General features: G+C 40.0%; 1 protein-coding gene across 1 annotated transcript; it reads left to right on the top strand.

Annotated features, from left to right (window-relative positions):
* Positions 811-4,085, top strand: LOC18766199 (pentatricopeptide repeat-containing protein At1g71210). The gene has a single exon (XM_007201719.2). It carries the CDS (start codon positions 1,092-1,094, stop codon positions 3,789-3,791), a length of 2,700 nt encoding a protein of 899 aa, XP_007201781.1. The 5' UTR covers positions 811-1,091; the 3' UTR covers positions 3,792-4,085.

Below are 14,000 nucleotides of genomic sequence, written 5' to 3'. Positions count from 1 at the left end.
GGACTGGATATATTAGACTAGACTGGATTGGTTGGGATATGACTGCATTTTAAGCAGTTGTTTGGTGCAATAAACACCAAGTTGAGATTGTAGGACTGGAACAAAAATAGCAAAATTTATATAAAAAAATACAAATAAATTTATAAAAATTAAAATAATGAATACAATTCTTAAAAAAATCTTTGAATCACCGGACTGTGACCCAAACTGCAGAGAAATATCAATTGGGTGTCTCCTCCGTGGTTCCAAAAAGATCCCCAAATCTTGGTGAAATTTCAAAACTTGCCATTGAAACCCAATTTGGGAAATCAAAATTGCCTCTTGGAGATGGTGGTCCCTCAAAAGAGCTCTTCTTTGTCTTCCACTAAAAAAATGTCAAAATCAGAAACAAAGGGGTGGCTTAGAAGCATCTCAGCCGTCCACAGCTTACTTGGGTCCTTCGCAAAACACTTCCCCATAAAATCTTTTCCTTCTTTGCACAATTCCTCTGGAATTTGCACCAACTCATCTCTTCTGATTCTCATCAAGAGCTTGAAAATATTCACACCAAGGCTGTGATCCCATATCGATTTTCCACTCGCCATCTCCGCAACCAAACACCCAAGAGCCAAACAAGAAAGAATCACAAGGCTCGTGGTTGGCTTCGAAACCCATGCCTAGCGATGGGTTCTGGAGCCGGTGTTATTATGAACTGGTGTCCAATAACTATATCAAGTCCATGATGCATTTTAAGCCCACCAAACAATACTCAAAATCCATGTCCATTTTAAATAAAAAAATCATATCCAGTCCAGCTCACCAAACAGGCCAAAGGGGCTTGGAGGATGTGAAGTCTGAAAGTGGTACGCCAGCATAAATTTTTGAACCAGTGGTATGTTGGTAATTTCCGGTGCATACATGTCAATTACGGCGTTAAAGCGAGTTGCCACTGTGGCTGCTGCAAGCTCACTGTCTGGGTTCGGAAACTAGAGGGGTTTCGAAACTATGGCTGAACCCAAATAATCCCCAAATCCTCATCTCCTCGTGCCAAAGCCCTCGAATTGAAAGAACCATCCTCCTCCTCCAAAACCCTAGTTCTTCTTGATGATAATATGTTTTTTTCTCTGAGAAATTTATCCAAATCTAGGGCCAGCACCAACTACCACTATGTCTTCTCCTTGCTCAATGCCAATGGTTTTGTAAGCTCCGGTCCCTGCTCACCTTCTTCTTTCTGCTTTGGCCCTAGTGCTGCGTTTTCAACGACATCAACCGCCTGCTTGATCCAAGCCAAGGACGTCGTCCTCTCTTTCAAAGAATGGTTCAAGAGCCGCAACGACGCGTTGTTCGACCACATCTTCCAGATCCTCAAGACCACCGGAGACGATAACACCGTCCTCGACCTCGAGAACTCCAACGACTTGTCGTTTCATTATCACCACCGCTCCTCCGCCGACTTGGCGCTTGCCCATCTGAACCTCTGCCTCTCTGAGACCTTCGTCTTGGAGGTGCTCCGCTATGGTAGCAGCGGCCACGACGTCCTCTCCTGCCTCAAGTTCTTCGACTGGGTCGGCCGCCAGCCCGGCTTTAACCACACCCGCGCGACCTTCCACGCCATTTTCAAGATTCTTTCTCGCGCCAAGCTCATGTCACTGATGCTTGACTTCCTGTCCACGTACAGCAAGCAGAGGTATGCGCATAGGGTTCGATTTCGCGACACTTTGGTGATGGGTTATGCTGTGGCTGGCAAACCCGACATTGCACTCCAACTGTTTGGTAAAATGCGCTTTCAGGGGCTTGACCTGGATGTGTTTGCTTACCATGTTCTTTTGAATGCTTTGGTGGAAGAGAATTGTTTTGATGCTGTTCAGGTCATTGCCAAGCAGATTTCTTTGAGGGGTTTTGAGAACGAGATCACTCATTCCGTCATGCTCAAGTGCTATTGTAAGCAGAACTTGCTGGATGATGCTGAAAAGTACTTGCGTAAATTGTTGTCTGACGGGAGGGCCGTCAATGGGCATGCCGTGAGTGTTCTTGTTGATGCCCTTTGTAAGAATAATAAGTTCGAGCAGGCTGGGAAGTTGGTGGAGGAGTTTCAGGGCGCTGGGGTGGAACTCATGGAGAGTGTCTATGGTGTGTGGATACGTGATCTTGTTCAGGCTGGGAGGTTAGATGGGGCGTTGGAGTTTCTGCATGACAAGAGGTCATTGGAAGGGTATGTGCCTGATACTTTTAGGTACAATACTTTGATATGTAGGCTTTTGAGGGAGGATCGGCTTGAGGAGGTTTGTGATTTGTTGATGGAGATGAAGGATGGTCAGATTTGCCCTGATAAGGTCACCATGAATGCTGCCTTGTGCTTCTTTTGCAAAGCAGGAATGGTTGATGTTGCTCTTGAGTTGTATAATTCGAAATCTGAGTTTGGGCTCTCTCCTAATAGTTTGGCTTACAACTATTTGATCAATACTTTCTGTGGGGATGGCAGCGTGGATGAAGCATATGAAGTGTTGAAGAATTCTATAAAACAAGATTATTTTCCGGGTAGGAAAACATTTTCTATACTTGCAGATGCTTTGTGCAGAGAGGGAAAGCTCGATAAGATGAAGGAGTTGGTTATTTTTGCGCTAGAGCGAAACTTTATGCCAAGTGGTTCCACATACGATAAGTTCATTACAACTCTTTGTAGAACTAAGAGGGTAGAAGATGGTTATTTAATACATGGGGAACTCAACAGACTAAATAAAGTTGCTAGAAAGAGTACATACTTTAACTTGATACGTGGTTTTAACGAGTCAAGTAGGGGTGATATTGCTGCCAGACTTCTGATTGAAATGCAAGAAAGGGGTCACTCGCCGACTCGTAACCTGTTCAGAGATGTAATTTGCTGTCTATGTGCTACGGAAAATCCAGATAAGCAATTTTTTAATTTGTTAGAGCTGCAGTTGTGTTGTCGGGAACCTAGTTGTCAAATATACAACTTTTTCATCTATGGAGCTGGGCATGCGAAAAGGCCCGATCTGGCTAGACAAGTATATGAGACGATGCAGCGAAGTGGGATTGAGCCCAATCTGAGATCTGATGTTCTTATGTTGCAGAGTTATTTGAGGAGTGAACGAATTTCGGATGCTTTGAATTTCTTCAATGATCTGCACCAGAGAAGGGAAATGGGGAGAAGATTATACAGCACAATGATTGTTGGTCTCTGCAAGGTCAAAAGGGTGGATATTGCACTTGACTTCTTGAAGGAAATGAGAGAGAAGGGAGTGGTTCCAAGCGATGACTGTTATGAGTTTCTTATACAGTTGTCGTGCTGGAATCAAGGATATCATATAGCAGTAAATCTCATTAATGACTTGGAGAAAGTTGGCCGCCATATTACATCCTTTACTGGTAACATACTTCTGTTGCATTCTCTGAAAAGTCAAGAGCTCTACGACGCTTGGGTTCAACTGAGACAGGTGCCAAATGAGAAGTCTGATAGTTCAATGCTTGGTCTGCTTATTGGTGCATTTTCTGGTCGTGTCAGGTTGAGCCAAGATATTGAGAATTTGGAAGAAGTAATTGAAAAGTGCTTTCCGTTAGATGTGTACACATACAATTTGTTGCTGAGAAGCCTAAGCGAGACTAATATGGACCGTGCTTGTGCATTGTTCTATAAGATCTGCCAGAAAGGGTATGAGCCGAACCGGTGGACTTATGACACCTTAGTACAAGGTTTTCTTAAACATGGGAGGACTTCTGAGGCAAGGAGATGGTTAGAAGTGATGTACCGGAAAGGGTTTCATCCAACAGAGCGTACGAAGCTATTCATTTGATTGGTTTTCATTGAAGTCACTAGTGCAGTGTCTGACATTTACTAGACATTACACAGTTGCAAAGTTTATACAAGTTTTGCCGCATGATAATATATTTCATACCTTGGTAAGATTGTATAGATGGAGCATTTAGATTTGTGTGATTTTTTTTTTATCAACTGCTAGCCTAAAGTTATAGTGATACATGCTAGTTTCAATTAATTTCTTCTTCGTTGTACTCTGTTTGGTGACTTACTACAAATCCATTGCCACATGTATGATGCACGGGCAAGACTATCTGGCCAGATTGCCTTTTTGTTGATATTTTCCATGGTGTGTTCGACAATCTTGGAACTCTAAGGTTGTTGTTCACAGATTTAGCAAATAGGGATGATACAAAACTATTGTCTTTGTTACTGTTATCTATTGTGTACATTTTAATCATTAAAACTATTTCTTTACCAATGAATTTGTCTTAACAAAGATGATAAAATAATAAAAACTCTCAGACTTACAGGTATATTTTCTATGTTACAAAAGTTGATTAAGACTTATTTTTCAGCATGATGATATTAAGTTCATACCTTGGTAAGATTGATTAGATGGAGTGTTTAGATTTGTGTGTTATTCATTTTTTCAACTGTTAGAAACACCCTAAACATATAACGATATGTTTTTTTATGTCCTGTGCAGAACCTTGACAGAGAATTCACAATACGATGCATGTTTTTATAGAAGTTTTGTGTGGTTATTTAAGTAGCAGAACTATTTATCCTCCTTAATCCGTATTGAAATAGTTTCCCATGACGTGTGGTTCTTCTTTGTACTCTATTTGATGAGCACTTTCACCCATTTGCCAGGGCAAAGGACAAGAGGAGGCAAGGGCTGTTACTATTCATGTGACTAGTGGCAGCCCTTGCAAAAGGCAAGATGTGTTTCCAACCATTGCTATGGCTAAGGGCAAATATTATTTACTTTTAGTTTTTATTTTTATTTTTTTACCTAAACAATTAATTTGGAGAAGATTTTCGGATAAGATTTTGGATTTCCATGTGTCAATATTTATTATAAAATTCATAATTCATAATTCGAATGAATTTTTCGGAGAAAATTTTCGAATAAGATTCTCGGTTGCCACGTGTAGACATTTATTATAAAATACAAATTTCAAATTTCAGATAAGATTCTCGGATGCCACGTATCGATATTTATTATAAAATACAAATCGCATATTTCATAAAAGATTTTCACCCTCTAAAATCGCGTCACGTGTCATCTCTATCTTCTAAATATCTCTATAAAATCAGAGGCACAGAGGCACAACTTATACCTCTCACACCAAATCTTCTCTATCCTTTCATTTCTTAAATTTTAGATTTCATACTCCACTCTCAATGTCAGACATGAGGAGATGCTTAGAGATGCAAGAGCGAGAAATTAAAGAAAGAAGGCGTAGACGAGCTGAAGAAAAAAGGGTGTAGCAAGAAGATGATGAACAAGTTGTCATGGCAGTGGGTATGCTTGATCTATCAAGCTAAGGCTGCCACTGCGGTTCACGAGTGGACCGTGGCCCGAACGTGGACAGACATATGCATTCTCGAGATAAGAATCTTTTGGAAGATTACTTTATCCCAAATTTTGTGTACTCTAATGTTGATTTTCGAGGGTGATATAAAATGCAACTCCATTTGTTCAATAAAGTCATGCATGATGTATGCAATTACCATGCATACTTCTTTTAGAAGTATGATGTTGCTGGGGTTTTGGGGCTTTTTCTGGAGCAAAAGCTTACAACTATTATACGAATACTGGCGTATGGTGCATCTGCTGATTAGGTGGATGAGATTGCTAGGATGGGGAAGTTCACTACTCTAGAATGCTTGGTTAGATTCTGTGATGCAATCGAAACTCTTTACACCAGGGACTACCTCCACAAACCTATGCCTAGGAACCCCCAAAAGCTTCTACAAAAAAGCCGAAGCTCGAGGTTTTCCAGGTATGATTGGAAGCATTGACTGTATACACTGGCAATAGAAGAATTGCCCAACTGCCTGACAATGAGATTATGGAAATAGGAAAGAGCAAAAAAGTATCATTCTCGAAGCCGTTGGTGGATTCAGTACATGGGTTCGGCATGCTTTTTTCGGAGTTTTCAGATCTCAAAACGACCTGAACATGCTTGGTCCATCCCCGGTATTCAACAATGTCTTGAGAGGTGAAGCCCCGAATATCACCTATGAAATCAACAATACCGTCTACTAGAATGGGTATTATCTAGCAGACAACATCTACCCGAGGTGGACCACATTTGTCAAATCAATTCTGTATCCCCGATCGGAGAAGGAAAAATTATTTTCTGCCTATCCAGAAGGTTACAGGAAAGATATCGAAATGTGTTTTTGACAGAACCCGACCCAAATTCCACTTTGGAATCTGAGCCGAACCCTGTGTGTCTTACACTTGGCGGGTGCCAAGCACAAATGACCTATTTGCCCTTCCATTCAAAATACAATTTATCTCATGTTTGACTTATACCGAGAATTCGGCAGAGTCTCCCTTGTAAATTGAACATTTCCCAAAAATTTCCACCTATAAAACAAGCATATATGTTTATATATAACCCAACTGCTAGCATGCATTAATTTATATCCAAGAAAATCAAGCATCATATCACTCTGGCCTCAGGCCTCAACATATCAAATAAATTATCCTTCTAATAAAATTCATCTCAATTTCTTAGAACATCCTCAAAACAACATTGGATTTATAATAATTTAGCTGGACTACCTTAGTTACTTGCCCTCATGGTTGCACCTAGAACCCTAGGTTGCCTACGTACCCTTAAAAAGGGATCAAGCCACACGTAGTTCTCATATTCCATCTCAGCTTCCTGTTCCAAGCTTCCTGGCATTACTCACTTGGCAATATATAATTAAATGAATGAAAATAATGCATTTAGATTTGGGTAATCACACTCGGAAAGCCATAACTATCCATTTCCTCATGACACCATTAGTGACACGTCCTGCCTTGTAATCCTCGCTGGACTCATGAGACATCTGGTCAACCTGATCCGCAATCCTCGCTCCCACGATTCGGATATCTCTAAGACTCATGGGGCAAAATATGCTAGAAATATTTAAGCTATTTAAGACTATATAAAATAATAAAAGACAAAGATAAATAAGCATAATAAAATAAAATAAAATAATTAAAGATTTATAAGCTCCAAAGACTCTTGTTTTGAACTCACGTAAGCTTCATAAATAAATAAATAAATAAATATATATATATATATATACAGAGAGCTTCCATTGAGGGATCCCTCAAATAAGCTTATTTGAGGGATATCCCTTGTAGGCCCCGCTCCGGATTGTATTTCACTAATCCAAACCGTCTATTTTGTAGATACTCATTCAAAGATCATCTTTACAAAAAATCACTTGAATCATATATCATTTGACCACTCAATTGAGTTATTGAAATTTTAGTATTTTCTTGAAACACCGTGTTCATTGATTCTGTAAGACACAATTGGATGTCGAAACGGTTTTCGATTTGTCTAATTTTTTTGTAAGGATGATCTATGAATGAAGACCTAAACAATAGATGGTTTGGATCATTGGGAAAAAAATGGTAGGGTACCTTAAAGGGCTGTTGAATGGAAAATTTTCACAAAAGCAATTAGCCAAGAGTTTGACTTGGGTTAGAATTGAATTTGTTTTGTCCCTGCAATCTTATCAAGAAAAACATTTAAAAATAAAATAGATGTATTTCAGTGGTTTTGAAACACCAAGAGATAAGTATCTCGGTTGAAAAGTGGTCATCAGCTTGAATTCAAACTCATCATAAGATAGCCTCTATAAGAGGCATGACATGAGAAAAAAAAAAAGGAGAACAGAGGAGGACAAAAAAAAAAAAACGCAGAGAGAGGAGAATAGCTGCAGGAAAGAAAAGGAGGAGAAAGGAGAACAGCCGCAGGAAGGAAAAATTAGCAAGCATACTTCAGAAAGGGAAGAGCCATTTCAAGGTAAAAATATCAGTTTTATGACACAATTTTCTGGTTTTTTGCTCAAGACTTTAGGTTTCATTCAACTCAAGGGTTCTTGGCTATGATGATTTCAATCATCATAAACAAAGTTAAGAATCTCTCCAAGGCTTGCCTACGCTCAAATAACTCCAGCGATGTTTTCAAACATCTGGTCCACAACCAACAGGGGAGGATTGCCTTCCATGATGATTTCAATCATCAGATTTCATGGCATAGTCTATTCCAATAGGCAACGTCGAATAAGCGCTTCCAGGAGCAAAGGATCCCTCAAATCATGGATGTAGAGATGAACGCACCATGGAATCAAAATCAAAGAACGAAAGCTTGTGATTACAAGTCTCTGCGTAAAACCTCAGTATGAAGCATCTAAAACCAAAAGGGCCTCATGGCAATTGAATTGCTTCCCCATGAGTGTGTGCTGCCAGCAAGCCAACAAAAAAAAAGGAAGAGAGCCAGCGGAGGAAGAGATGGTGGAGCAAAAGGAAAAATTGTGGTTTCGTTGTTGTGTTTTGTTTACAGAGATGAAACAAAGAAGAGATAAAAATAAAACAAAAGGGGGGCTGTTCGCACAGCCATCCTCTTTTGATCTGTTTTGACTAAGAACAGGAGTAAAGAAGTAAAAGAAATATGGTGGCTGGTTTTGTTTCTTGTGCAAGAAGACAAAACAAGGGCCAACACAAAAAAAATGTTAATGGAATAAAAAAAGGGGGGCTGTATCGCACAGCCCCTCCTCCCCTTCTTGAATATTTCTTTGGTTTATTATGACTGGAAATTGAGTAAAAGAAATGGATATGAGCAATGGTAAAAGTACAGCAATAGCAAACAAAAAAAGAGGAGCTGGCAAAGCAAGTACCACAAGTTCTTTCTTGGGTTTCTGAAGCAAAATGACAGATGGTTTCCTCCACCAAACTCCAAAGCCTTCAAGCTGGCAGCACAACCTCTACATACAGAAGAGAAGACAAGAGGTCAGAAACATGGAAACAGACAAAAGAAAAAAATCAAAGGAAAAAGAAGGAGTTCAAGGGGTGGGTTACCACGTGAAAGGCAAGATGATTTCTCTTTCCCTTTGTCTTGGGTTATTGACCTTGGGAAGGTTACAGCACACAAAGGACAATAAGAGAAGTTGTCTCTTTTGGTTCCCAGTCAGCCCGGAAGCATCCAATTAATTGGAGGCTCTTCAATTGCTACTGCTATTGCTGCCCATGCCAAAAAAATCCCAGTTAGTTCAATCAATAAATAAAATAAAAGAGAAGAACTAAGGAATGGCATGTGGGTTACCACGTGAAATCCTCTTCTGTTTGATGGTGCAACAGGTGGCTTGAGCAAAGCTATGTGCTGGTCTGGAGAAGCAAACGAAGAATAATGTTAAGACTTTCGTCTTGTGGCTGTTTGCTGGTGCACACATGTTTTCCTTTTTATAAGGAAGACAACCCAATCCTATGTGGACAAGAAGTTTACTTCACTGGATGATCCACCAGTTCCAAATCAATAAGGAGTTTAATCCATACTTCACTTGGAGAAGGATTCCTATCCCTTGGGTGTCTTGATCAAACCAACTTGTTCGAACCACTGATGTTGCTAAAGCAATTAAAACAAAGGGGGTGTGAAGTCTGCCACTTTGCTACAAGTTTTGGGATTGCTAAATTCATATTTGCTCCACTAAGTCACTTACATGAGGCCAGGAGGAATAATGGATGATTAAGCCTTCTCTAGTATGTGCGGGCAGCTCTGAAAGCCAACTCAAATGACAAAGCAAGTAATATGATTGGTGAACAGCTATTTACAAAATAGTTTAAACACACCACCTAATATGCCATTCAAGAATTCCCAAATACAAGGCTCAGGGGGTCAATTTATTCCAATTGCTGTTGTTAGCATCTAGAAAGCTAAAAAGATGTGATGTAGGTCCGGTTCTACCAATTAACTAACTCATATTTGCTTTGCCAAGGCAAATAAAAATTGGAGAGAAAGCTCTTGCGGTGATTAATCCACCACATGAAATATCAAAAGGAAAGAAGCAGCACGGTGCTTTCCTTTTGTGATACGGTATGTCTCAAAGTTTCACAGGCCCACATACTTAAGCAAGTTCGAGAAAGCCAAAACACAAGACTTCACTCCTGGAAGGGTCTCCATCTTAAGTCCGTCTACAATAGTGTAGTTCCGCTCAAATTCAAAGTTGAGTCAATCAAGGACTGCCAAATCAGTTAAAGTGGGCTTCATGGGTTTGTTGCACAAAGTGACAAAGACCACGCAACAAGTCCGGAGGTCAACGTAAAGCCTAAGTTATGCCTAGTAAAATATTGGGCTATCAAGTGAAAGCAAATGTCTCATACCCATGGGGCTTGTCTCACATCTCAAGACCAAGCGGTGAATAATTTGTGCAAAGTCTCAAGTCCACAAATTATGGAATAATGGGCTTAAATTCTAAAATGCCCATTAATTCTTAAATCAACAAATTGAAGCCGAAGTGGTACAAAACCACGTCACAAGCTTAAGTGGTACAAAACCACGCAAATTAATTTGCGAATTTGGAACTACGTTGGTTTGATCCCGTTAAGGGTACGTAGGCAGTCTAACATTCCAATAGACGCAACCGCAATCAAGTATAAATCTCTGGTTTATCTTAACCAGATTTCGCCAAAACACTTTCCCAAGTGCAATTGTCAATGTTTTAGGGAAAATTAATGGGATAATCAAAATTACTCATTATTTTTCTTGGACATTGACAACCAGAAAAGTGGTACAAAACCATTCAATTTTTCATGGGTCATCTACCCATACAAATTTCATTGAGATTAAATTCAAATCTCTCAAATTCAAGTTCTCAATTAGTGGGCTACACTTACCCATTAATTTCCAATATTTCCCATGGGTCATCTACCCATGCAAATTTCATTGAGATTAATTCTAATTCTCTCAAATACAAATTCTTAATTAGTGGGCCACACTTATCCATTAATTTCCAAATTCTCCCATAGGTCATCTACCTATGGAAATCCCCAAACGCAATTGTCAATGTTTAGGAAAAATTAATGGGATACTTAAAATTACTCATTATTTTTCTTGGACATGGACGACAACGAAAGTGGTACAAAACCATCCAATTTTCCATGGGTCATCTACCCATGAAAACTCTAATGAGATTAAAGCCAAGTCTCTCAAACAGAAATTCTCAATTAGTGGGCCACACTTACCCGTTAACTTCCAAATTCCGAACTACGTTGGTTTGATCCCTTTGAAAGGGTACGTAGGCAATCTAGAGATTCAATCTAGATGCAACCATCCCAAATGCAATCCCATATCGAATCCCTGGTTTATTCAGCTAAATTCACTCAAACACTTCTCAATACAATTCAAATCAAATTTCCCTCGCAATGAGTCATTTATTCATTGCGATTCTTTGAACTACGAGTGGCTTGATTCCCGCAAGGGATACGTAGGCATCCTGAGGTTGGACTTAGGAGCAGTTGCAAAATCAAACACAAACGTTCTGTTTCTTTATGATGGAATCAAAGGGTGTTCCCTTGAAGCAAGGGATTGTAATTAAGAGACTTGCGTCTCGAATGGGTCGAACCTAAAATAATAAAACCCCGTTATTTAATTAGTGGTGGTGAAATTATATTAGGAGGATCACATTTTCCTTCAACAAGGGCGTCCCTCAAATAAAATTATTTGAGGGGTCCCTCAATAGAAGGGGACTGTATATATATATAAATCAACAATTTATTTAGAATCTATATACATATTTCCATCCGTCACTTGTAAAACAAATGTAACGCTTAATAAAATAATGGTAGCCGCATAAAATCCTCAATTTAGTTTAAAAGCATCTCAGAACTTAAATTCTCTCCACCTAGGTGTACCCTCATTCCTGATCCGTCAATTCCTTTAATATCGTCAATTCCATCCTCGCAAGTCTCGAAAACATAAAGTTAACTGAGCCGCATTCCTTGCAGGTCTCAGAGATAACACTTCAATCTGAGTCGCCATCCTCGCAGGTCCTGGAGACACCAAGTCCATCCGAGCCTCATTCCTAGCAGGTCTCAGAGATAACACTTCAATCTGAGCCGCAACCCTCGCACCACACAGTTCAGACGTCTTCGAAACTCGTGGGGCATTATTTTAAATGACACACTGTTTCAAGGCAATTGGGGGGGGATACCCTCGTGGTGGGTTTGAAAACCATAACCCGTCATTTATATCAACTTTCAATAAATTGGTTCTCAACTAAACTTAAAATATATTCATATATACATATATTTATTTATTTATTTATATTTATATTTATATGCCACAATCTGATAAAAGCCAAGAGCTACGATTCATCCTTTTTAACTACTGAATATACATATGTTAAACACTTAGCTAATATGTTAGCCATATCGATCTCTGATTAACATACCGTTCAAATATCATATTAATAATCTTACAACGTAATTAACCATATGAATATATAAGCATGTGATAAATCAACAAATAATTAAATACTCATCCCGGATTCACATAAAATCAAGAAATTAAGACCATAAATAAACCAATTGAACACTCGCACGCACATGAACTTTCTAAAACCTTAAACATATTTATGGAGCTCATCCTCATTATTTAATCCAAAGTCCTGGCCCTAGGCTCCTAGAAATGCGTGCATTGAATTTGAGGTCATTCTCAAGCCTATGTAAGCTTTTCCACTGATTAGAACGGTCTAGAAGTGCCTCGGGACTCAAAAAGCGATAAGTCCTAAAAAGTCAACCTGGGACCTCGTGGGGTCCACAGCCTCAAAATTCTGATTCGGTAGTTCCTGGAGGTTCTAACATGCCTAGGACATATGTCCCGAGAGTCTAGTCTCGATCTGAAGGCCGGAGTACTCACGATCGCACGATCGGACGGTTACTGTAAACCTAGCCCTAGGGTTGGCCTTTTCGGAGTATCCGGGACTCCGATTCACGATCTGTCAATTTCTACACGATCCTCGAACTATCTAGATTGACATATAAGAAAATAACTACGATCCAATGGTTCAAATGTATCGAACCCCGGAAATCGCACAATATGTGAGATCCGATCGGTGCTCAAACGTTGTCTGAATTGAGATCCGTGAATTCCTAAGCCTTCGTGACAACACAAGGATCATTCTAGGATTGAGAGTGACCTCACCAGGCTGCCCACGCGATGCCACATGCACCGGCAACGAGTGGGTGGCTTGATCAAATTTCGGCAACCGGAAATCTTCAAAACTAGAAACCTAGCTTCCTACCCTAGGTAAAACACCCTATTTGGAATCACTTTTGTTCTTGGACCTACCCCAAAAAGTGTCTGGAATCATGATATCAAAACTGGCAAAACTTTGAACCAAAAATCGCGCTATCAACGCTAGAAATTTATGAAATCCTACCCAACCATCAGCTAGAGCTCACAGAATGGATGAAATTCCATACCTAGTTCGTCAGATTCGGTGGCCGGATGATGGCATACGATGCAGGCGAAATTCCAGCAAAACCGGCTGGATTTCTTGGCTTTCTCGGCGAGATTCTAATGGTGGCTAGCATCGGAGTGGGCTGAGGTTAACGACGGAGCGACGCCGGTGAGTTTGGGTCCATTTCGGTGGATCGGGGTAGTGTGTGGTGGTGGCTGGGAGGATTGGTGGCGGTCGGGAGGAACAGACAGGGGAGGGGTATCGCGAAGAGAGAGAGAGAGAGAGGGAAGGAGAGAGAAGAAGTTTTTAAAAAAATCTGATTTGCAAAATTACTATTTTGCCTCGCAACGTATTTTGATCGTATTTTCTTGCCCACTACGTGTCTACGGTCTTGTTTCGTCGCGCTCTAGGCAATAGTGTGAACTAAATTTTCAAATTCCTTCCCAGTCAAAAAGTCAACATTTTCTCTAATAATTTATTATAGGGGCAAAATTATCTTTTTCTCTAATAATTTAATAATTAAAAATTAATTATGGTTTGGGTTGTACAGTTTTGGTATCCTCCAAGTTTGGTGGGCAATTATTAGGGGTGCTACGCATATGTTTGATGAGGAGGTGCTTCGGAGCATTATGATGACGTGCATCATCCTCCATAACATGATTGTGGAGGATGAGTATGATTATGATGCTGCAGACGTGTTCAAACTGGATCCCATGAACACGGCCTTGACAAGAATTTATGAAAGGCCCATGGGAGCTAATGGACA

The sequence above is a fragment of the Prunus persica genome, chromosome G8 (genome assembly GCF_000346465.2).
Source record: "Prunus persica cultivar Lovell chromosome G8, Prunus_persica_NCBIv2, whole genome shotgun sequence".
Classification (NCBI taxonomy): Eukaryota; Viridiplantae; Streptophyta; class Magnoliopsida; order Rosales; family Rosaceae; genus Prunus; species Prunus persica.
The sequence above is the reverse complement of the archived record's forward strand: the minus strand, read 5'-3'. Positions and strand labels throughout refer to the sequence as shown.